The 25,722-nt window shown below is 38.7% G+C and overlaps 1 protein-coding gene across 7 annotated transcripts in view; it reads left to right on the top strand.

The window, feature by feature from the left end:
- Positions 1 to 22,088, top strand: part of SLC24A2 (solute carrier family 24 member 2) — a 106,161-nt gene extending 84,073 nt beyond the window's left edge. For 6 of the 7 annotated variants that reach the window (XM_065046216.1, XM_065046214.1, XM_065046215.1 and 3 more), the window contains 4 exons: positions 9,356 to 9,484; positions 16,092 to 16,181; positions 16,610 to 16,776; positions 18,823 to 19,174. In XM_065046216.1, the coding sequence (XP_064902288.1) occupies positions 9,356 to 9,484; positions 16,092 to 16,181; positions 16,610 to 16,776; positions 18,823 to 19,072 (636 nt within the window). In that variant the 3' untranslated portion in view covers positions 19,073 to 19,174. Of the gene's footprint in view, positions 1 to 9,355; positions 9,485 to 16,091; positions 16,182 to 16,609; positions 16,777 to 18,822; positions 19,175 to 21,609 lie in introns of those variants that run through there. The other variant, XM_065046213.1, reaches the window with a different exon arrangement.
- The last annotated feature ends 3,634 nt before the right edge of the window (positions 22,089 to 25,722 follow it).

Here is a 25,722-nt window from a genome sequence, read left to right as displayed (position 1 = left end):
AGCAGGGAGGTTTATAACTGATGGAGGAGTAATTCTGCAGATTCAGCTCCATCAATCTGAAAGAAAGGATTTTAGGTGTCTGCTGTCACAATAAAAAATAGCAATCCCTAATAACATCTTGAGATGGCCCATGCTGGGTTCCTCTGCAGTGGTCTTTCTAATTTTGTCTTCTCCCAGTGATAACCTGATAGCTGCTGCTGTCTCAGGCTGCTCCTGTTACTGATATGGTAGAACCTATTTTGTAATTTTAAAGTATATATTAGAATTTTTGAAAAGCTGTAACAAAAACAGTCTGCTCATCCATGTAACAAATAAGTGGGTCTCTATGGTACTTGGAAGCCTTCTTTTTCTCTGTGAGGTCCTCTGCCTACTTTGTACTGTACTGTAACTCAATGTATTGCCCAGGTTTTTGTGCTATAACTACCTGAAGGGAAGTTATAGCCAGGTGGGGATTGGTCTCTTCTCCCAGGCAGTCAGCAATAGGACAAGGGAGCATGGGCTTAAACTCTGCCAGGGGAAATTTAGGCTGGATATTAGAAAGAAATTCTTTACAGAGAGAGTGGTCAGGCATTGGAATGGCCTGCCCAGGGAGGTGGTGGACTCGCCATCCCTGGAGGTTTTTAAACTGAGGTTGGACATGACACTTAGTGCCATGATCTAGTAAGAAGATTTACCATTAGTGCCTCCATGTCTCAGTGATGATCATTTAGAACTGAGGAAATCAGAGACATTGTCCATCTGGAGGAACTAAACTTGAAATATGCCTTTGGGGGAAAAGGTGTTGTCCTGAAAACTGTGGGTTGTGAAATCTGTGTATTGACACAGCAGGTTATAAAGTATGCCTAAAATATTTCAGTCACAACATAGAAGATTTGCATAGGGTTCTAATTCTTTCTCCTCCATTGTCAAGTTCCACTATGGTCTTCATGCTTTTCGGTCTTGCAAAACAAGCATAGTCATATTTGGGTTTTTTCTTACTTTCCAATGGTACAGATTATGATGCCTGCGTCTAAATCCCTAGGCACAAGAATTTTAGTAATACGAAATTCTGTATTGGAGTTAGAGTTGTCTGAAAATAAGTTACTTAACAATTACATGTTCCTCTAGTACAAAGAGATAATACAAATGGATCCATCTTACTTATAAAACCCCTGTTCTTGTAAAAGTATGATGCTGTGCAAAGGACCCTTGTGAAAGCAAGGTCTCAGGCTAAGACTGTAAAAAAAGGGGAGGAAAAATAGCTTTTATGTTGTATTTTAATTTTCATATATTTTTAAGTTAAACTACTTCTACAAACTTCATACTGCCAATGCTGTGATTTAAATTTTCCTAAAGCTTTCCTGGTTTCTTTAGGAGTTTTTTTGGTCATCTTTGTATTCTTTCCAGAGTCTTTTTTTTTTTACTCTTTTCCTTCTTTTTCAATTGCACAAGGCTGAAACACTACACAAGACAGAGGCAAGGGTACTTTCAGTTAATGACTTTTATGTAGTTTCATGAACTAGGCGAATTTAACTTTATTTCTTTTTTTTTTTTTTTTTTTCCCCTTCTCCCTCTTTTAATTCTTCATTTTTTTCTTCCAAACTCTGCTGTCTTACTTTTTCTTTTTCTCAGGCCCTTAACTCCATTTTTCTTACTCCACTCTCCTCCCGGGTACCTCAGCTACCCTCTTGCTACCCCAAGCCCTAGAGCAACAAGATAATCTCTGTCCTGATGATGCTTGCAGATATTCAAAAAGGCTTTCCAGAAAATATCCCCAGCAAGTAAGTCATTTGTCCCAAACAGTAAGACTCATATAATCCCACTCCCACTATAAGCGGCAGCAGCAGACGTCCTACACTTTGATAAAACCGGGATCTTCCACTGAGAAGGGCAGACGGCTGTGGTCTCCTTCCAGTCCTAACAGGGAACAATACCTCCTCCTACCATACCATCTGTAAGACTTTCCTGCTTCATTTGCAGCCAGAAATTGGCTTTCCTCCTGCTGGATATTGCATCTTCCTCAGGGATTTTGTTCTACTTATGACATTCTGTCTCTTAACCTTTAGCAGGTTGCCACGAAGAAGACTGTATTATATAAGACTTCATAAAGTGGTACTGAGCATCTATGAGAAAATGAAAGAAGACTAAAAGAACACTGTCAGTATCTCATTAAATGTTTTATACAGTTCCTTTCAGATAAATTATCCTTCTGAGAAGTCCAATTGTCTCCCCTCCCGTGCCCCCCCCCACCTTCTTAACAAGCATTTGATTAAGTGTGTTCAGTCATAGTCGTTTTAACCTGTGGCTTTCCTAAAAATAGCTTCCAATCTGAAGGTAACACCTTTTCCTCCCACCTACACACACATACACATGCACATACACGCAGCACACATACACATGCACACAATTTTACCTGTTTCCATGGAAACCCCACTGGAAAAATGTTTATGTGCCAGCCATGTCAGAGATAACTTTTCCATGAAAATATATGGCACCTTGTATGTCATAGGAAAATGCCATGAATGCTATATTTTTTTCATTGGCTCTAATCCGCTTACTTGAGCAGCAGTGTGGTAAAGCATGTTTTGCCTTCCCTGTCAAAGAACAGCAGCACAGTGGGCTGCATTTCAGGACAGAGCCCCTGGTGGTATGGATCTCCCCTGCCCTGTAGTACTCACTCCGTTTCTGTCAAATTAGCATGATGTCAACCTGAGTAGCATTTTGTTCTCTGTCTCAGGCTATGATTCTGGTCCATATTAAACATTTCTGTTTCATAGAGAAAGGGTAGAGGAGATTTAGAGCAGACTTTGTTGTAAGGCCATAATACATTCAAGTATGGCTGCTATTTGTTTGATTGATCATTAAAAATACAAAACCTAAACCTCTTCTCAGTTGCCACACTCAGCCTAAGGTAAATGCCTGCATCTTGTTTGCCAGTATAGCTCTCTGTAACTTAATGAAAACGGCGCTGTCACAAAAATGAATTGATCTTTATTTTCCCAAGGCTACTCAGTTGCCTGTTCCACATTTTTTTCTGCTTTATACTGGTTTGACTTACTTGAAAACTAGGATAGTGGAAAATTGCGTGAAGACAAAGGCTTATACTTCAGTTGTATCTCCATCACACCATAGCTGTTACTTCTCCTGGTGGATTGACTGCAGTTTTGACTATTACATTCTGAGTATCTATTTTCAAATTGCCCAAAGAATGTTGGCAAAAACATGAGCATAAAAACCTGCACATAACTGCAAGAGCTGTGCTTTCAGGTATTTGTGCAAAAGCCCAAAAGGACACAAGCAGCAACAGAATCTGCAGGAAGTACCTACCTGAGCCTTACAGCTTCCCATAGGCTCCACTCAAAACGTAGCTCTTTCCAGTGAGTTCACAGGGCAGAGATGATTAATATAGATTAGCTGCCCTAAGAAGAGCATCCATATATACAGAATGCATTCTGAATGCTCAGGGATTTACTTTTACTCTCTGCCTGAATTTTCCTCAAGAATTCACAAGGAAAGAGGTTATTTTCTGTCTTAGTTACCACATAGAAATTGCATACTATTGTGTTAGCTTACTATCTCACCTTCTTTCACTTTTTTTTGTTTTTTTTCTGGCTGTCAGGTAGGATAAGATATATGAGTGACCCAAGTTACAAACAAGAAACTCAAAGCAGAGGCTTGAGGCTGTTCCAGAATTCACAGTAGGGCTCCAGTTGCCTTTGTTCTCTGTCTTTCTAGTGAAATAAATTAATGTGAGATTTGCTATTCTAAAGAAAAAATCCATTTCAATTCTGAAAATCAATGCTTACCTCTGAGACAGGTAACATTTGAGACATCATAATTTTTTCTTGATTCACTTATTATGAGAAGTTGGGTTGCACAGAGCTCTTCACTTCCAAGAGAAAAAAAAACTCAACAGTCTTCTGCAGCATTATCAGGCAAAGAAAGAAATCGCCTTGTTATAGGTGTTCAATGTCTTTAACACAAGCAAATTGAACTTCAAATAATTCCAGTATGCAGTTTCCTTTCTTCTTGAGTCCTAATGCTAATTCTCTATCGATTAATGATATCAGAAGTCAAAATGCACAAGAAATGTACAAGCATGAGAATTTATAGCTCAGCTCTTCAGCTTAGTTCAGATAACAGAATAATCCTCAGAATATAATATTTATAATTCATGTGCTGTAACTGTTATAGATGTTATCCAATACAGACTAGTTGGTAAATAGTGGCAGTTTCAATATTTCAGATAAGTTTGAGGTGCTTCATTGTACTAGCTTTCAATGTTGTCCTACTGTCATGATAAAAGTATAAAAATTCAGTTTGATGTTGTGCCAGAAAATCAGCTGTTTTGCCTAAGATACTATGAGGGTGAGCATCCATGGAGACAGTGATTTTGTGATGTTTGCTACAAAGAGTGACTACATTGTGACATTGGCAGATGGAGTTTGCTGTAAGCTGTTGTTTATAAACAAAATAGTTATTGATAAAATGCCACCATATGTTTGTGTTTTTTATATAATGTGAAACACACTATCATTTCCTCTGTTTGGAAGAACTTTCTTGGGAGATTTGGAAAAGTTGTCAGATCAGTCCTGAGCAAATCAGTAAGAGATTTTGTCTGTGGGATTACACACAAGTGTTAGATGTTCTTAGAATAAGAACTTATGAAAGATGTAGCATCCAGAGGTTTGGTACCTTTTTTATTGTTTATAATGAGTTAAAAAGGAGAAGAAGTGGAGTATCAAGAATAGGGTTATGAATATACATAGGTTGGTTTAAAAGAAAAGAGTATTTATTACAGAGGTATAAAAGAGAACACAGAGACAAACAACACTTATAATCTCATTTCTTCAAATTAGGGAATCATAATTGTAGTTTTTTTTGTTTAAAGATGTACTCCACTAACCCTGGTAGGACATACGAAGAGAGCATTTTCCTATTAGATAATTAATTTGGTTATAATTGTTGACTAATTTGCACTAGGATACCATGTCCATCCCATCTAGGCATGAGTATACATACAATATTCACGCTGCAAATGTATATTTAACAAAAAGACAGTTCCAAGCACAAGCAGGAAGAAATGAGGACACAGTAATAAAGAGTGGAAAGAATTACGACAGTGAATGAGAATTTCATAGAAACTTATTAATCACTATTATATATGAAGATCTAAAGTAGCTTCTGTCTAAACACTTAATTTCTGGAAGATGAAAAAATATGCCACTTTCCAGTACTTCTTCCCTGAGTGCCTGTGGCTGACCATTGCAAGATACTGGTACAAATGGGCCCTTGGTCTGACTTAATCTAGCTGTTTCTATCTTCTTAGTCCAGTCAATCTTACTAACTGTAGAGATTTTAACTACTTTATCCTTCCCAAGTAACTTATTACCTACTGGACATCCACCTTTAAATGCATACTGGGAAAAGGTCTTCAGGTGACCAGGCTGGTTAAGCAAAAGTGATTCTGGTGCCAGTCATATCTGCCAGGAGCAGTACTGGTGTGTTTGATGACTATCTGCAACATTTAGAATTCATGCTATTTGTATTCATGTAAGTACACTGTTCAGTTATATGTTCACTAGCATAGTCTGGAAAATCCTTTCAGGCAAAGTCATCAAAGTGGACTTAGAGATGTAGGAGAACCATGATAGTACAGCCTCAGGTTTTACTTGACTATAATATGCCCTCTGATTTTGTGGCAGAAGTTAAATTTAGGTTCACGCGAAACTTTGTGTAGATATTGAATTATCATCAAAATGTATAATGTCAGCTACTGTTCAGATATGTTCATATGTTCATTCCAGTATCTTTAAAACTCATTAACTGCAGAGCCATAGCAGGGAATTAGTTTTGGGGTAGCACTTATTTGTATATAGTTTGGTAGGTAGTACCACCTCAGCTGGCCTAGAGAAAAGGAAAGTGATGGCAGGTATGTCATAAACAAGCAGAATATTCTCCACTTGTGATCAAGAATCTGGAGATCAAGTGAGATACCAGAAGGTATCTAAAATGGTACCAGCATGCGTTGTGTTTAGGCAACTGAATACCGGTGTGTATATCATGTTATCATTAGGTTTTTCTTCTTAGCATTGCAGAAGATAATAATAATGAACATTGCAAGTATTGAGTTTTCATCACAGAGACTAAAATAAATCAAAACTGTAGAGTCTTAGTTTCTAGAAACTGTGAGAATGCATATTCAGTATGTACGTTGCAGATAGTCTGCAGCCACAGGCAGTGCACACAGTCTCTGCCATAAATCCATGCTGACTCATTTTATATCACTGCTGCTTAGTCCAAAACATGACACTCACATTTACGTGGTTTTATAGCTGCCAAAATTATTTCACTTTCATGCTTTGAACTCAGTGGATAGTTCAATATTGCTTTGAAATTTATGGAAGCTAGATTTATAAATATGTTGAACTTCCTTACTTCCACTGATTTTTGGAAGGTCAGCATTTGAAAATCAGATGCTGATTCTGGTTTATGAAATAAGATCCAGTCTGTAGCATATGTAAATATCCTGGAGTTAAACTAGTGAGAAAAAGCGGTTTGACCTACTAAGTGAGCTCAACTTTGGCCTTTTATTTTGGAGATAGTTGTGTCTCATGGAGAGGGATGAGGCAGTACAACCTGAAAGTGACAAGATCTCAAACAGATAGAGCAAGGTTTCTCAGCAAACATCTATCAGATCTCTATATATAATTCTTTGTGCTCCTTTGCTGCAGGTTTTGCATTGCCTGTGTGCTCACACTAGCCCAAAGCTGTTGGACACAGACACAAGGCCTCAATGAGGCCCAGTGTTGAAGTACAGTGTATATGGCTACAGTACTGCATGAACCAACTTAGGTGTTAATTTCTGTACATTTTGCAGACCCATGTGCAAACTCAGACTAATGTAAAGCTTTTGTTGTGGTTAAATGCCAAATCTCTAAGGATGGCAGTTTAGGGAGTACTTTGTCACTCAGTGCTGTTTATGAAGCAGTACATTTATGGAGCTTTATTCCAGCTGAGTCCGCTGCTTGAATTATACACAGGCCACTCAGTTACCCAGACAACCCTCAATTGGTCCTTTTCTCCTTAAATTTTACCTCAGTCATCATATTTCAAAGCTGAGCATCCATTTCAGATTGATTTTCCCACCCCAGAAGCACCTACCAGAGTGGGAAAGGAATGGATTTGTTTTTTAGGAAGTAGCCCCTTAAACTCCTGCACCACCCCAGTCCCCCAAAATTCAGCCTTCTGTAGATTGCAGCAGTGAAGTACAGATCGTCTGCCCACTTTGGTAAAGAGCTGAAAGCTAAAAGCAAAAGCTAACCTATTAGGCTGCTCAGGAGCCTCTTAAGTAGTGTGTGGAGTGTGACAGTTGTGCCTATGTACATTTTTTAATCTTTTAATGATTATACCTATTATGACCAGTTCACTTTATTGCCACGATCATGCAGCTTGGGAGTTTTGCAAAATTTAGTGCTTAAAAAAATGTTGTCTTATGTTGACATCAACAAGTAACTGTCAAAGTAGCCGCAGCCTATCAATGTGTTAATAGATAAATAGGGGTTTTCTTCCAGTCCATCAGTGTCAGGTGATACAGTCATGATGGAAGAGCCTGAGCTAAGAGTTGGGCTTGCTTCTGTAGGTGCTGATCAGTTTAGGTAGCTGAGCAGTTGAACAATTCCAGAGTTCATAATAGCAAAATAATTATGAGTTCGTTCTTCAAAATTAGCAATAGGTAGAAAACATTATGAACAATATCAGCATATGGTGACATACCATCAAAAACTCTTTTGCTTAGAAAAAAAAACCTGATGTGGTTATTCAAATGACTGCTTCTAATAACATTGTCATAAGGTTTATGTAAACAACCTTAAGATAGAGCTAAAACTGCCAAGAAACTAATATAAATCTATGGGAAGAGTAACTTACATGCTGCAGAGAGCATTAAATTCTCAATTATTAACTGTTCTGCAAAAGGAGAAAACAACAATACTACATGAAGAAGCAGTTGTATATACATCTTTCATGTTCTCAAGCACAGAGTTTTCGCCAAGGACTGTTTTTTGGACTTTTTCAGCTTTCACTGGCCTCTCTTTCCACAGGCTTAACAGTGTTTGCATTACACACATCCATGTGAAAGAACTGTTTAGGCTATTTTTTTCTTTTGCCTTATTCTGTGGTATAAATCAGATCTATATGCAGTTCTGCAGACATTGCCTACCTGTGTGAAAAGTTAAAAAGTTATTTTAAAAGATACACCCAAAAGGCTGAATCATGCTCAGTTTGCTTGATTTCTGTGGCAGTCTGAGAAGGCTCCATTTTGTTAGCAGAACCAGCCTAAGAAAAGAAAAGTATGTGGCAGCCAAAAGGTTTTGTGTCATGGGAGAAGGTCTTGGTACACATACTCTGTAAAAGAGTTGAGAGGTGAAGAGCATAAACATGAAAGGAGACTTGAGATTGATGTGAAAATCAGCTACACAAGAAAGGAATGTCTTGTTAAGAAGACTGATGCGTTGTGGCTGGTCTAAACACAAGAGGCTTGGGACGGAGACATGAGGTCTCCATGAGGACAGACCATCAGTGAAGCCAGGGCCTAAGGAGGCTGGGCCATCTCTGTCATTGGTGGTTTCACAGCTTGACTGGGCAGAGCCCTGACCAGCCCAGTCTGACTCCCCAGCTGAGCATGGGAGATCCCCATGTCCCTGCCGGCCTAAATTGTCCTCTGGTCCTATGAACAAGAAAAAAAATATACATATCTTAAATAGTAACTTTTCAAGTTATGAAAGCTTAAAATGTTAGATATATGTATGCATATATATATATATATATGCACATATAGATAATTCCATTTATATACATATATATGTTTAGGTGTGTTTGTACATACACATGCACACATCTGTCTATCTATCTACCTCTCTCTCTCTCCATCTCTCTGTCTCTCTATCTCTGTCTCTGTATGTGGCCAGGCTTAGTGCAGTCCAAACCAGTTCTGATCCCTGACTAGACTAGCCCATATCCCAAGGGAGAGCCTGTGTGAGGCAGTGACAGAGGCACAAGGTTGCCCTTCAGGGAGGAAGCACAACACTGCTCCATGCATCCCAAGGGACCAGTGTCACTGTCAACGTAGCCTCAAACAGATGTTCTCAGGCAGCCTGTGCTGCACGAATATCTCATAGTCTGGCCAAAAGCTTTTTGCTGTGTCCTAGCTAATGTTGTTGGGTAGGTGTGTCTTTTTTTCACCATGTATGAATGCGATGTTTTCAGACTTCATGGGTTCTCACTGAAACAGCAGATTCCTCAGGACTCCTCTTTAGAGAATCCCTAACCTCATTCATCCACTTCAATATTCTGCTCACTGTGGCTTTTTTTCCAGAATGAAGAGGATGAGGACCAGCCTCTCAGCCTGGCCTGGCCTGATACCCTGCGCAAGCAGCTCACCTACCTTCTTGTATTACCCATTGTTTTTCCACTGTGGGCCTCCCTCCCAGATGTCAGAAAACCTGTAAGTAGCTGTTGTTGTAAGTTGCTGTGTTCTGCACAGCAGGGTGGCCCTCTAGCTAAATTCCAAAACGGGACTGTAGTGGATTCCTGTAAAAACAGAGCTAATGATTATTTTTAATAGTTTCTTCTTTGAAGAAGAGGTCACAACATCAGTCTTCAAATCTTCGAATGGGTGCTTATGGGCAACTGGTTGGTAATAGCTCTTTAAAGATTGCCATTTGTATTCACTAATATTTTATGACATAAAGTGAAAGCTCTTAAAACTTCTTTAAGGTCTTCACATCTGCATTTCTAGGTCTCCATTAAATGTCACATAAGTGCTGAGGAAGTCTGTCCGTCTGCAGTGCCCTAAAAGTTACGACTAGAAAGACACTAAACTGGCTACATTTTATCTGTGTTTCAAAAATAATAATGCACATTCCCCTTAAATGCGTGTTCCACTAGACCTTTGTCCTCTACTCATTATCTTTTAATTTTTGTACTGGAACAAGATCCATAAGTCCTTCTATGTATGAAATCCTTGCTAGTTTTCTCCCAAAAATGGCTGGAAGTAATCTAAGGCTGATAGTTAATACAAATGACTTATTGTGACAAGTTGTCAACTCTTACCACTTTTGTATGCTCATACATGAATACACGTAACTGGGCTGACACATGGAAAGTAAAAGAGAAAAGGTCAAGAGCTGAAAAAATCCTTCATTAGTGTTTTAATCTAATTTCCTTTCTGAATCAATAAGTGGTTTTGAAACTGCTGCAAGTGGTTTTGAAACTCTGCGCACAGCTTATAGAGTTATAAATAAACACCCTGAATTCTTTTTTCCTCCTCACACACACTGAAAAACTTTCCCATCCCACACACTGAAAAACTGCAGTTCAGTGCAAGAAACAAGTTAAAATAAGACCTCTGACTTGTTTTTAGACAAAGGTTTCTTGAAGGATATAAACCGACATTTTCACTTCTAGTCTTTAAGATTTCTTTTCTGTAAGTTTTCACATAACTCTGGTAAACACTTCTTGTTTGGTAACACAGAGAGCATACTATATGAATGCCAAGATTGTTTATTTCTGTGTTTATGCTCTCCTTTTATCATTCAAAACCACCCCTTTGATTTTTTTCATAATTTGGCCTAAAATGAGCAAGTACCGCTAAGAAATAAGTTATGTGCATTATTTTGTATTTTGAAAATCTGAAGTTAACATCGATAGATATGTAGGCTTATCGAATATTCTGTACTTTAGAAAAGAGAACAGTTGTTACAATACTGGTTCTGGAAAGCGAATATCTCAAGAAGTTGTGTGGAACTGTGTGTGGTGTGTGTGATCGTTAACACTTGTTCACAACAGGATTGATGTGCTGATGTCCTACAGCTAAAATACCCTGCTGTAACACAAAAAATAAGCACAGTTGTATATGCCAGATGTATCAATGGCAAACAGAGTTTAGAAATTTAATTCACTGAAACAAGTAGCTTTTTTTACAGAAGTAAAATAAATGCAGTTTGTAATTTCATGTAGTAATAACAGGAGAGGTAACAGGCTGTATCAGTATGACAAACTGCTTACTTTGAATATTGCTGTCAAAGAATTAACCAGATGGTTGCACAAACCATCTAAGTTTTCAAGGGCAGTTCATTAGTGTGTTTGTCTCTGAAATATTCTCACTTACGTCTGCGTGCCATCCCTGCTATTCCCTTCCTAACAAAAACAAAACCCAAAAGCATAGCTCAGCATGTGCATCAGAAAACTACTTTCTCTGAAATCTGTGAGGCAAAAGTTAAAACAAACCTAAAATAATACTTAAATAGATTTGTAGGTAGACTTACCATCAGGGGCTTTATTTACAATTGTAGTAATTTTAGTCAGAAACACAAATTCTACATCAAGATGCTCAGATTAGCATGTGGATATATAAAATGAATACTTGTGTGCTATACACTGATTTAAGAGACCATATGGAACCTTTAACATCCTCTGTGGGTGTCCACTTTTCAAAAATGAGTTCTCTTTTACTGCTAGAGTCTCTTTTCTAAACTATTTCCACATAACAAAGCTTATTTGACTGCATTTATTTGCACTATACTAAATTATATTTAGCTCCATGGGACCCAGAAGCTCTAGGAAAATTGTTTCATATACAAGGTCTCTGGTTATAAAGCTGGCAAAGTCTCTGCTGTCTTATTATGCTCTGCTGTAGAGATATGCAGATTTTTATATACTTGGAATAGATTATGCATTAGTTCAACTTACTCATCAGCTGATTCAATAGCTGACATGTTTTAATGTGTGCTTAGTGCCATAATAATAATCGCTCACATTAAACGAGTATATACTAATATCCTTACTGTGACATCCGTAATATTACTGACAGTACACCAGAGGTAGATGTACCCATGGGGAATTTTGTACCTGATTATTTTTCAGGTATTTTGAACAATAACAGATGGTTTTACTGTACTAATAACTCATTTCCCTAGTGGCTCTGTAAAGCCCCAAAAGGTAACTGTCCACCTCCTGCAGTAAGGGGTATTGAAAATCTGAAAGGAAAATGATGTGACCAAGGTGGCCCAGTGGCAGGTATTGAACAGCACCTCCTTTGTTGAAGCCATATTGGACTGTCCATCCCTTTGTGTTACAGGTCAGAAAAATGGCTATGAGGGCTCTAGTTCTGCTGTCACTGGACCTATATGTGGCTGTTAATTGTAACTGCAAATTCCCATTTCCAACACAGAGGTAGAGCTTACAGGAACTCTTGTTGCCATACAGAGCTGCACTGTTACCAAGGGGACAAGGACAAGATGTTCCTGCACAGATCCAGTTACAGGAGCAGGTTCTGAGTAATCAGATTTAAGCACTGTCAAGTATGAAAGGAAAATCAAAGCTTGCAATGCAGATAAGTTTATGTATGAGACAAACATATGATTCATTCAGGTTAAAGGTAAAGATGTTGGTAATAATACTGACTAAAATAAAGTCAGTTACTTTGCAAATTTTTAAACACTGATTAACTTTCAGGAAGAAGAAGAAAAATCTTCATAGCTGGATCTTTCTTGCTACTTAAAGTCCTGTTTTTCAGACATTGGCATGAAATCAATGGAGAAACATACCAAGAAAATGTCCCTAAGGTTGCTGATAGAGAGGAACAGTACCAATCCAACCAGTCTACAGTGGAACTGCAACATTCTTTCTTTATTGTTAAAAGAAAATAGTATACAGACTGAATGAGCTGTGGCTTTTCTCATTTGTCTGTTACCATGACCACAACAGAACCAACTGGTAATAAAATGGGCTCTCTCTCTTTACAAGGCAACCATCACAACAGCTACCAGAAAAGGTGGAGGCAAGAATTGCCATCTGCTGTTTCTGACTAATTGTTCTAGGAAAATGCTTGGAATTGGCAGCTCTCTATATTTCCAAGACCTAGGAAGTTGCAATGAGATAAATCTCAAAGGAATGCTATCATTAGTTACAAAATAAGCATGATTATTATCATACTTTGGAAATAAAAGCCAGCATCCAAAAAAGAATCAGGACTCTCATTACTGCTTTTTAAAAATTTCATCTATATGCAAATAATATAGCAGAATCTGTGGAGTCCTTTCTTGGTTTCATCACCTGTAATATGTACAAGCTTTAAATTTTGCCCTTTTTGAGTTTAAATGTTTCCCCTTTTAAAGTAGATAATTAAACTGTTAAGCCTATTAACTGACCCTTAATCTTGAACTGCTGCTTATCAGTTAATTTTACTGGGAGAGGATTGGCTAAGACAGGCTAGGAATATACATGCTGCAAAGTCACTGAATTGTAATTCTTAGCCTTCTGAATTCTGTGGGTGTCTGATTCAGATAGGCAATGTCTCATTATTTTGCAAAAAAATATTTAGTATATAATATCTCATTGACAGAGTGCAATGACTGGCCAGTATAGCTCTTGCTGTATTAGTTTTGTATAAACTAATATATGCTTATGTCTTGAGCATTATATAGTAATTATTCAAATTGCACTGCTATGAGGTGCTCTATGTAGATTTTTGACCATTTGCAACAATGTTACAGCTTCATAACTGCATTCATCATATGTGTTGCCAGAAAATCCCAGTTTTTACAAGAAAGATAAAAATGTTGAAAGTTGAAAGTGTTGGCTACTAAGAATGGGGAAAAAGAAATACTAGCTATTTAGTTTGGGGTTTTTTTTTAATGAAATTGCTGTTTAGATTAATTTATCCCTCCCAGACTCAATTCTGCTCCCACTGGTGTGAAATCACTATTTAACAGCCATCTTTGCATTCCTTTCAAATTGTGTTCCTTTTCAGACTAAGATCTTCTGTCCCCCAGTCCATGTATGGTTTTGATTTTAAACTTAAAAGTTTATCTGAGTATGCCTAAACATCAGAAGCTCATTATCAGATTTTCCGATTTGATAAAAATTTAGAACTCTGTTTTGAAAAAGTAACCTTGCTCTGTAATGAGTTAAGAAACAGATCAACCAAAATAGCTTGTTCAGTTCTAGAAACAGTGCTTGTGACAGCAATAGAATTTCTGTGAAGATTATGGTTCCAGGTGCCACTGTGGCTATTTATGCCTATATTTAAATGTAATTCATTTAAAACACCTACTGGAATGATTTCTTTGCTCCAAAAGTTCAGTTATTTATTTTTATATGGGCGGGATTAGTTGCATTGTTAAATCTGTACCATCTTTGAAGTGTGTTCCTATATATTTAGTTGTGAAGTTTTGCAGGTTGTGTTAGTCAGTGTTCACGAGCTCAGGTTTCAGGAGGGCATTTAGCATTATTCAGAGTGCCTACAGGGAGCAAGTATTCTGTAGCACAGCCTACAGTTGCACCCGCTGCTAGAACAAATATGGACCTTTAAATTGTCCTGTCCTGTAGATGAGTGTGTACAATTGCTGTTGCTGACTTTACCTTTTTCCGATCAGTAATGACCTGATCTCCTTCCATTTGCGTCAGCAGAAAGAGTCTACACAATTTCAATGAGCTGCAGACCAACCTCGTGCTTCTCTGGTTCAGCTGACAAAAGGCAGTGTCATTCCCGCTTGACCAGCACAATTCACTGAGCACCTCTTAGTCCTCAGCCACCCGTGATCATCAATTCCTAAACATGAGGCTTTCCCATATAAATGTCTTTTGTGTCTGTTATACAAGAAAAGCTGGCTCTGAAACTCTGTAAAGTCCTAAAAAAAGGGAGTTTTATCATGGCTTGAGCAAGCTGAATTGACAAAATCCAAATAGGATTTTCTTTCTAAAAGTCATGTTCGTGGAAGGTCCTGCAGTCGTATCTGCTCCCACAGCAGCTGGGAATGACTCACAGGCTAGAAGGTCTCCTGATGCAGCAGGGACACATCCTGCAGCAGAGAGGGGAGTGGGTAAGATGCACTGCCCAAAAAATCCGGAGGCCCATGCAGAGCAAAAGGTTGAAGTGGAATTAATGAGGATTTAACAGGAAGAGGTAGTGCAGGATCAAGCAGCAGCTGCAACAAGTATTCAAAGTGATATAACGTACTTCAACAAGCAGTCCTACTGGTTATTCATGAGTATTTGTAGGACTCTGCTAGTGGCACATCATGAGTCATTTGAGGTGAAGATCTGTGTTCAGAAGGTCAATGCCCATAAAGAATGTGGTTTCATTCAAGACTAGCAGCATTCATTCACAGTACAAATTTCATTTTAAACACTAATTTGATTTAGATAGCAATTGCCTGGTACAGTACTGCAGTCATGTTTCCTTACTTTAGTATTTAACTTGATCTCATTGTGATATAGATCTAGCCAGCCAATGGGAAGTATGGATGATGTAAAAGACTAGAAAGAACAGAAACCAAAATAGATCCTTAATCTGAATATAACCCATTCACCTGCTGCAAGAACGCTATCTTCTCAAAGTTTGCCATTAATAATGGGAGACTCTAAAAATTAGAATGAAGTTACTTTGGTGTTATACAGATTTTTTAATTCACTGAAAGGCTTTGGAGTGTGTTCTATGTTTTTATAACAAGCTTCTACACAAAACAAAGCATGGCAAATATGTGCTTAATGTATCCTGCATTCTAATTGAGAAAGTGGGTTGTTTTCCCAAGAGAAGTAAATGCCCTAATAAATTTTGGATGTGTATTTTTTTTTAGTTCTGTCATATGGCAGCCTTTGACTGTGAAATGTGTTGCACAAAGTTACTGATGTGTAAATGGTACAGGTACCTGTTTTAGCAATTTGAAAGCATTTTTTTCTGAATAAGCACAAAGTTATTAATAAATTTAGAAGCCAAACCACCGTCCAGCTAAAAACATGTGCAAACTGAGGCATAACAGAATATTATACAAATGACGACCCAAAACTTGCCATTCTTTGTACAAGTGATAAGGAGGTGTTATTTTGCAAATGAAGCGGTTGGAAGAATGAGGCATAGGTAAGTGTGGGGAGTCCAGTTCTTAACATTCTTAACATTTATTTTGATCATCTGATGATGATCAGAATAGTTTGTCAGAACAGATGATTAGAAAAAATGAGAGGCCACTCTCATTCTGAGAAGCATGTTACAGCAGAGCACATGAGCCTTCAACATGGGTGTTCACTGTTTCTCTTTGTTTCTGTTTCAGAGATCGAGAAAATTTTTCCCTATCACATTTTTTGGCTCAATCAGCTGGATTGCATTTTTTTCTTACTTAATGGTCTGGTGGGCACATCAGGTAAGGAGGTGATACTGGTACAAAATACAAGCCCTGCATTGTGTTTTGCACTGTGAGAGATCATTTAGAATCAGAGTTCCTCATCTATTTCATGCTGAGTAGCGTTTTGTTTTAGGAACTGCGACCGTGGAAGAACACTACTCAGTAAATGGAAGGTAGTTCAGAGAGCTTGTGGTTGTCCTGACCACAGGGCTTGATCATTCCAGTAACATCAGAGCCATCAATACCTACTGATTCTATTTGACAATCTTATCTTTCTTCTGAAACATGTGGAAATTTGTGAAAGCAAGTAATTATCCAGTCTTGCCTGTATTCTCTAAACTAGTCAACAAACTCCAGGATAATATTCCTGGTTAAACAGTTTTACAGCAGAAAGCATTTCTTCACCACAGGAAATTTTTTTTCTGTTTTTGCTTATACCCTTTTAGGTTGGAGAGACCATTGGTATTAGTGAAGAAATCATGGGATTGACTATTTTAGCTGCTGGCACATCCATTCCTGACCTTATTACCAGTGTTATTGTAGCACGCAAAGGTCTGGGGGACATGGCTGTATCCAGCTCTGTTGGAAGCAACATATTTGACATCACAGTGGGGTAAGTCCTACAGCAAGAATATTGTGTCTATTTTAACAAGTCCTTTGTTCTTAACATGTTGCTGTGGTTTTGCCAAGGTGTTGCCTACAGCGATTTTCTGCCCTTGATGTTTAAAAAGGAGAGTGATGCAAATATTCAATTAGTGTTACTATTTCAAGTGCTCAGAAGTTTGTAGAGAGTTGCATGACAGAACTGTTGTGAATTTGTTGTTTAATTCTCTCTTTGGTACGTTGCATAGCTGCCCAGGTAAGTGAATTGCGCTTAAAAAAGTAGGCAAGAGTATTGTTCTAAGAAGGAATTCCTGAAGCCTTTTATGATTTTGTCAGGTTGCTGTTGTTTTTTTGTGTTAGCACTCATTGTGCTTCTACTAGAGCTTTCTTTATAAATGAGGATCGGGAACAATTCAGTGCTTCTGCAGTATTCAGTGTGTTTGCTGTAATAAAACCAGAATGTCATCTTGCGTAGCTCATTTAGGCTGTTGTTGACATGCGATTTTTTTTATACCTGGCAAGTCCCAAATTACAAACCAATTCTCTGTTAACACAAAGGACCCTTTATATAGCTCTGACAATGTGAAATAACGTAAGATTACGCCGAAATGTGCTACTTACACTTTAGTGCTTCGTGGCAGCTCTAGGATAATGGTGTGTGACATGTAGTTGGAATTCAAATTCCTCTTTGACCTTTTCAGACCAAGTCAGATCAGGTCAAGAAATGTAGTAATCTATGCCTCAGCGTTTCAAAAATGTGCAGGAAAGATACAGACAAACTTTGCCTTTATTCCCATATTCTCATCTTCAACACAGGATAGGAGCACGGAGAATCATGTCCGTACTCTCAGTTTATCCATCTCTGGTTGTTTCTTGCTATAAAACACACAAAAAAGCAGGTCTAGTCATAGTCATAGAACAGATCATGGTTTTCACTGCTGAAAATATACCAGCAACTGCACAGGTACAAAAAGGGATTCTGAAGTTAGAGTGATAGTAAATGGCTTTTTTAATCCACGTTAGCTAATGGCAGTACCTTTGGACACAGCAGAAAAACTGGGCCACTTTTTTCTATTAATCTAGAAGCACGAATCATTTGAAATTGCATCTGTAAGCAGCAGACCTGCAAAACATGAAAATGTTGTTCACTACTATGTGCTTCAACTTAGAGCACGTAGGATGCATTGCAAAACTTCTATCTTTTGAAATGTTTTCTTACTTTTCTTGGAATTTTTAGTCTTGCTGCTGATGGAAATGTTGTTGTCCTGTATCGGTCTGATGGACCTGGTGTGTTTACAACAGAAATGACACAGCTGAGCTGTAGGCTGGCTTAGTTAGTACTGAGGCTGTAATAAATTATTCTCTCTTGAGCTGCTTATTCAAAGTTTGAATATTGTGAGCTTCTGACAGCTCTCTTCATGCTTTCTAAGCCTGCTAAGCTCCGATCAGTGGCTTAAATATTTATTTCAGCTTGACATCTTCCAGAGGGATGTTGCCTCATTCTGTGGCATCAGAGATGAGAAATGCAATGACAGCAAATACAGAAATAGAAATTAAGCTGGAGTTCAGTTGAAGTTCACATTTTAACACAGGTTTATAAAGTAAATCTGGATCAAGGGTTCTAAGAGCCAAAATTTGGGATCAGTGCCTTGCAGAGTGCTGGTTCTTCATGGCAAGGACATGTCCTTAGGCAAACATGGTCATGTAATGCGGGCTCTTGGAGAGAGGGTGTAAGTAGATTCTTCCATAGATGGTCTGATATCCAGAAACAAATGAAAGTGTTCTCCCTGCTCACAGACAGGGTGCCAGGTGATTTGCCAGCCAAGAGAAATATAATTCACCAACATAACTGGTGGAAGAGAGGGGAGCCTAAGTCACATTTGTTCACCCCGAGAACCAAGAGCAGGCTGACAGATTTATGTACGCATTAGAAGAGTTTCATAGCTCACTTTATGCAGGGACCCTCTGGCTGTATTTTGAAGTGCCTCCAGAAAGTTTCTAGTGCCCATTTCTATACCTCTGCCATGTTTCAAATTTATTTTCTGTTTCTCAACAGCCTTCCTCTTCCGTGGCTCCTGTATGCTGTGATTAACAGCTTTGCACCAGTGACAGTCAGCAGCAATGGTCTGTTCTGTGCAATTGTCCTCCTCTTCATCATGCTGCTCTTTGTCATCCTCTCCATCGCTTTCTGCAAGTGGAGGATGAATAAAATCCTGGGCTTTCTCATGTTTGGACTTTATTTTTTGTTCCTGATTGTCAGCGTCCTTCTGGAGGACAAAGTGATCCAGTGTCCTGTCTCCATCTAGTGGCAAATGCTGTTTCTCGCAAAAAAGGAAAAAAAAATAATGCATATATTTTTTAAAAAATAACAAAATCAAACAGAAAAAAAAAAACAACACAATAGAAAGCTTCTATGAGAATAACCCATGGATTTTTAAATTTCCTCTCCCTCAATTTTAAAAGAGAGAAAGAAATGAATACAAAGGGTGGATCTCAGAGATGAAGAATGACTTGCTGGACAGTGCGGTCACACGTGAAGGAATGGGTCCAGCTGCGCTGAGCTTTTCTTTATCTGCGGCAGAGCATCCTCGACGCTCCTTACTGGAGATGCTGCACACACACGGAAACAGTGAAAGCTACTGCTTCTCCTATGCCTATGGTATATACACGCAGACTTCTCATTCTCTGTAGTAGTATACACAGACACACAGCGTGGCCAGTTCTTAAACCTCTCATCTTCTAAGGGGAATGCTAATATTAACTTTGTGGAGGCACTGCCCTGCACACACCCTGGTATGTGATTTTTCTGATAATCTGCTGAAACTCCTGAATGGAAAGCATACAGCGAGCGCATGAGTCACAGGCAGGGAAGAGCTTGCACTTCTCTTCATATGAGTGGATTTATATGATGCAATTTCAGCAAAGCCAGGGAGTTCATCAGTGTTTTGATCCTCTGCATCACAGGTCTGTAAAGGCAATCAGCAGGATGTTAATGGTGGTTTATTACATCTTGCAAAACTCTCGAGATTCCAAAAACTCTGGCTCTGTCACTGAGGGGGCCACACTGCCTGGCCATTTTGTAACTGGTGCAGATTTTCATTGCATTCACGTGCAAAGACCAGAATGGGGATATTATTTCTTATATAACAGCAACACAGCATGCAGAGAGATCATGCAACTACTATGTGAACACACCATTTTTACTAATGCAGCAATACCAACAGTAGTACCGATGGCTTTCAGATGCTGTTATCATTATGAGTTTGCCTTTTCACGCCAGAAGAAAAAGGCTAGTTTGCTTCTGCATAGTATTTCATACAAAACATAGAAGTAATTGTGAAGTGGCAGCTTAATTGCTGAAGTGGATATATATTTTACAGACTATGTTTCACCATTACTTGGAGTGCAAGGACCTTCACAGCTACATATAGCCATTGCTGAAAGAGATCCTCAGCTGATGTACAAAGCTGGGGCAGTTCATATTTGCTCTTATAAATCTTGAAATTAGGTAGGAGAAACTAACAACTTAAATATAGTGGAGCTGCAGGAAATCTACATTAATTTTTTTCAGTATTGCTGGAAGTGTGAATGTCTAAAGAAGCCCAGCACGAAATGAAAATGCAGTACTCTTTTACTGAAGTCCTGAGAGAAGGTCCAAACCCAGAAAAAAAATTAGGTGGGAGAAAGGAACAAAATGTTAATCTCTCCTGTAGTTTGGATGATTTTAAAAAAATGGGAGGACTGGAATGAGTATTAAGAAATTATTTCAGATAATTGTTGTTTGTTTGAGTCTTTGTGCAGTTGAGTTCATGAAATTTCAGCACATTTCTTCAGCATTGTTTTGTATTTGTATTGCACTCACAATGGCAATGTCATACTCACAGCTGTGTAACAGAAGGCTCAGCACATTTTGTCTTGTCTGTTTTTCTGTGCTCCATGCTCTTTGCTTCTCACTCACCCCCTTTATCCTTTACTGTTTTCCTATTTTATGTGTTTGTATATAGCAGTATCTGGTTAGAGAGTAAGGACTTGACAGAAAACAATGGTAGAGAAAACAGTAAAAAATACATATTAAAAATTACTAAAATGTTAATATTGTGTAATATCATGAAGGTAAAAGTGAGATACTAATAAATACAGCAAGAAAACTAGGAGTTACAATGTCTGCTACTCATGTCTTGTCTTAGAATATTAAGTCCTAGCTACATTCATAATCAGTATTATGATCTTAACCATACATTTGCAACGTCTCTTGCTGCGTAGTGCTTTTTAGTGTGAGCTTCTCTCATTGTGAGAAGAAATTTGTCTGTGTATTTAAGATCCTTCATTGCTCCAGGATCCTTACCTGTCTTAACAATAGTGCTGCCCACCTCTTAGCATTTGTTTCTACAGGTGTACACAATGGAAGGATAGGTATATACGTACCTACCATGCCCTCTACTGACAAGAATGGTAATCTTGCAAAAGCAAATCTGTAACCCAAATTCTGAGCTCAAATGAAACTGGTGTCCCAAAATACAGAGCTGACTCCACAGTATAACCCGTTTCAGAGGAGTCATAAAATGCTTTTTATTTCTGATGACAGTGCTCAAAACAGACTTTCTGTATGACCCAAGCAATCCTTTCCCAAGTCAGCAAAATTGGACAGAGTGATCTAAAACAGCAGGTGCAGGATCTTGATAGCTCTGTGTATATGACTTCTTACAATACACAAAGATGCCCAGATTTGCTGGTTTGACTTTTCAAAACAAGAAACCAAGGAAAGGCAAGAATCTCATCTCTGTTCAGTACATTACTTCTTTTTCTCTCTTTTTATCTTCTTTTTTTTTTTTTTTTTCTGGAGACTTCATGACCAGAATGGTATAACACCCTCACTGGAAAGGAAAAAGCCTGACCTTCACAGCTGTAAGGACACAGTAGTGCTCTCTGCAAGTGCAGCAGCAGCAGAGACCACTGCCCCGCTGAGGGCAGGGAGGGAGCAAAGAGTAACCGATCCAAAGCCCTACGCACTGGGAATATTTCAATCTAAAGCTGGCATGAACAGCTTGAAGGAAGAATTTTTGTGTGTAGGGCTAAGGGTTGGTATCCTGTAATGGCATTTGTATACTGTATTAAAATATATCTGACTCATTTATTGCCTGTGTCTGCTTTCCCCTGTCAACAAATTTATCTTGGAAGGTATTAAAAGTAATTTTTTTCCCTCAGGAATGAGACACCTCATGCCCCCCACTGCCTTGCATCTGCTAGGCAGATCATTATTCCAGTGGCTGCATAACTCTGTGATCAGTGGCAGCTCAGCTCCAGAGGTAGTAGGAGAGATTTCAGATGTGTGGTGCTTTCTGTGGAGGCTCACTGTGAAAGCTGGTTATACTTAGCAAGGCATAAGTGCCAGGGTAAACTGTTTCAGGATATGTGCACCGATGTGCTCTGTGATTATAAGGTGACAGCTGTGCTGGTAAGAGTAAACAGAGTAATGGGATGGAGGGAGAAGCATGGCCCCTTGCCCCGTGTGAGAGGAGTTTGAAAATCTTGAGCTGTGGTGCTGAGAGACCAGCCGAGAGCTGCTGCATACTGGGGGACTGGGTGTCCATAAGCTGTCCAGGCTCAACGGCACCAAAAATGCACACCATTAGTTAGGACACTTGTATTTTACAATGACAGCAAGTTTCCCAGCATAAAGTGTTCTTTATTGTGCATAACTGTTTCAGTGTGGGATCCATGAGTGTTTCTTAACACTGTCCACCTAGAAGTCAAAATTAAATTTCTGTTTTCTTCAGTCAAAGCTCTGAATGACTTTACCAGGGATCTGGTCCTGCAAACTGCCTGAATTCTACAATGAGTTGTTGGCATTGAAGCCTGTTCCACTTGCCTGTATGCCTGTGCTCATTTATTCAATTGATGCTGCTGTCTGGATAATCCTTATGAAGCATAAATTAATAATTAATACAGAAACTGGTGTTATTATCAAGATCCTATTCCAGCTTAGTGTTTTCAGGACAACAGCAGTTGGCAGCATAGTAAGTAAGATAAGAATGCAACTTCAGGTTAAGTAGCCAACTCTTTGTGACACCATCACATCTGAGCAGGACCAGTATTGGACATGATTTTTGGAAGGGATTTCCAGTAGCAATTGAGTAGGATTGTGGGTCAGATTATAAATTTTCTGCACTTCCTTCATTGGAATTAGAGAGTGGGTCCTGTCAGTACGAAATACCGTTGGAGTCCTGCAAGTATTTCCTGTTTTCCACTAAAAAAAAAAAGCCAGCTTCCCTCTGCAGAAGACACCATCTGTCAAATCTGTAGGGTGAAAGCTGTAAGAGTGTGATAAAGTGTCATATGAGGATGATCTTCTCAAGAACTACACGTAGACATAGAAAAATCTTTCAGCAAGGCTCTGTGCATTTTTAAACTAAGTATTTTACTGGAAGCTACTGCTTTCTTGTAATGCAGACAGGCTCTTTGTGTCTGTACGCCTGTGCTTATTTATTCAATTGAGGTGGCTGTCTGCGTAATCTTCATGAAGCATAAAGCACAGTGGGTGACAAATCAGCTTATCTAGATGTCATTTGATGTTTGTAATGGCAATGAACGTAACATGTAATTTCCACATACGCTACTCTGAAGTAGTTTATGGTCACTGTCACTCATGGTACTGTTATGTGTGGATACAAAGGTCCACAAAGCGGTACATTAAACATGTGATTAATCCAAGTACTGTAAAAAATAGTTGCTTAGAAATATTCGTATTCGTAATGTTTTGGTGTTTTTTAAGGGATTATTTCTCTAGTTGTCTTTTACTTCATTGCATATTTTTCGAAAATGGGGATATACTACGTTTTTTAATTATTTTTCTTTCAGCAGTAAAAAATTGCTTAAAATAGTATCTTGTGATCCATATAACTGAAGTTCTGAATCAAATACGAGTCTGTATCAGATGGAGTTATTTAATTTAAAACAAAGGAATAATCCCTTTTCCACCAAATGGCCCACTGAAATCAGAAGGTTTCTGAAATTAGCTAGGGCAAGATACAGATTTTCATCTTAGGATCCCATATTTCTTAAATGCACTTGTGTAACAAACATAGTTGTCCTGGGAGCTACATATAAAGAGAAAACTCACATTCACTTGTATTCTTGGAAACCATTTTACCTCTTGTAAATAACTATGACACAACTAACTGGGAAAGAAGCATGGTTAGTTCCTTTGAGAAGGTGATTCTTGGTTTTCTGCTATTTCTGGGAAGTCTCATGCAAGATCTTGCAGCTGGAAACACACCTGGAGAAAGTGATTTTGACATTAGCAATTGGAGTGGTTTGCACTCAACAGTGTGGAGAAGAGTCCTGCTTCAGCCCTCCAACAAATGTGGATTTCACTCCTTGTTGATTTTTAAATGATCCTTCTTGGATTTGTTGCCATCAGATACAGGAATATCAGTATTGAGATATCTGTCATGTCCACTGGGACGGGGGACAGTAACTTCCAGGTGGAAGTTAGCAGTTCAGTGCGCCCATCCGATACAGAAGTTGTACGTGGATCACAGCCCCGTAGGCCGGACAACTCATCCTGTAGACCTGCTGCGTGTTGTCAGTGTCTGGCACCTCAGGACTTGTCTGCCTGGATGGGTGCAGCTAGTTTACGCATCCCCCTGCCCGCGCTCCTGCCTGGCTGGATGTAAGCCATGTCTTCTCCAGAAGCCATGCAGTCACATCAGATGGCCACTGAGCCTATGCTCCCAGCCAGCCAGATGCAGGTCAGCCCCAGCGTAGAAGCCATGTAACCACTTGGAGCATGGGTATACATAACTGGCCACATCGTTCCTACATGAGCCATAAGTGGCCCAGGACAAGACTGAGTAAGAATTAATGTAATTAGAGATTGGTAAATGAACTGTACATTCATGTAGATTTATTGTAAATTCACCCCTCATCGAGAACTAAACCAGTCCGAACAAATTTTTATGCGTTTCTAAAGATCTTGCACTTTACCTTTTTTTTCTTTTTTCTTTTTTTTTTTTTTTTTTATGTCACATAGTTGTCTTAATGCAAAAAGAAGCCATAAAAAAAACCCAGAAGATGAGTATGGGGTTTCTAAATAAGGGGATCACTAATTTTAAAGTAAAGAATCCATTTCATGTCTCTGTTGAAGCTATAATGTAAAATACTGTCAAATAAATGTACAGTAAAGTGGGATGTGGTTTTGCCTTAGTGAAGCCGTGAGTAGGTCAGGGGGGAGTTTGCTCATACTCTTGAGCTTCCCTGTGGGACTGTACAAAATGCTGCCCCCTGCCTTTGCAGCAGGGGCTCAAGCCTGCCATTCTTGTTCACCCCCAAAGAAGGAATACAATGCTTGCAGAGCCAGGCCCAATGACACGGTTAAATCATCCTATTATTCTAATGCTTTCTCCCACTGAGATCACAGTAAAGGAAATCCCTCATATTCAAGTTAAAGTTTATGAGAGATTAGTTACTTCTGTCAAATCTGTTTTACGAAACAGTTAAAATCTTCAATGTCAGGCTATCCAATAGAAATCAACCATTTATTTTAATCCCCCATCAAAATTAAGTGTTAATAATGCCAAAGGGGTTTTGCTGGGTTTTGTGTTCACTTCCATTATCAAGATGTCTCTTAGTTCTAATTTTGCACTCCTGACTCTGGGGAGTTGACTCACATGAGTAGAAATTATTTCTGTCACTTAAGATGGCAAGATCAGGCCACTGTATTGTCATGTGAAAATAATAGTAGCATATTATAACTGACAATCAGATGCTATTCTTGTAATAAATCTTTTTTAGCTTGTTTGTTTCACTTTGTGGTTTTCATACTCTTCCATCTCTCATTTTCAACTTATTGTAGGAAGAAAATGAAAAAGTCCCCCATGTTAACTCATTTTCAACTTAAAAATATATATATATATATTTTGCGATGGAATCCAGTCCAGGCAACCCCCTGAAAAAT

The sequence above is a fragment of the Columba livia genome, chromosome Z (genome assembly GCF_036013475.1).
Source record: "Columba livia isolate bColLiv1 breed racing homer chromosome Z, bColLiv1.pat.W.v2, whole genome shotgun sequence".
In the NCBI taxonomy this organism is placed as follows: domain Eukaryota; kingdom Metazoa; phylum Chordata; class Aves; order Columbiformes; family Columbidae; genus Columba; species Columba livia.
This window is presented reverse-complemented; position numbering and strand designations above follow the sequence as displayed.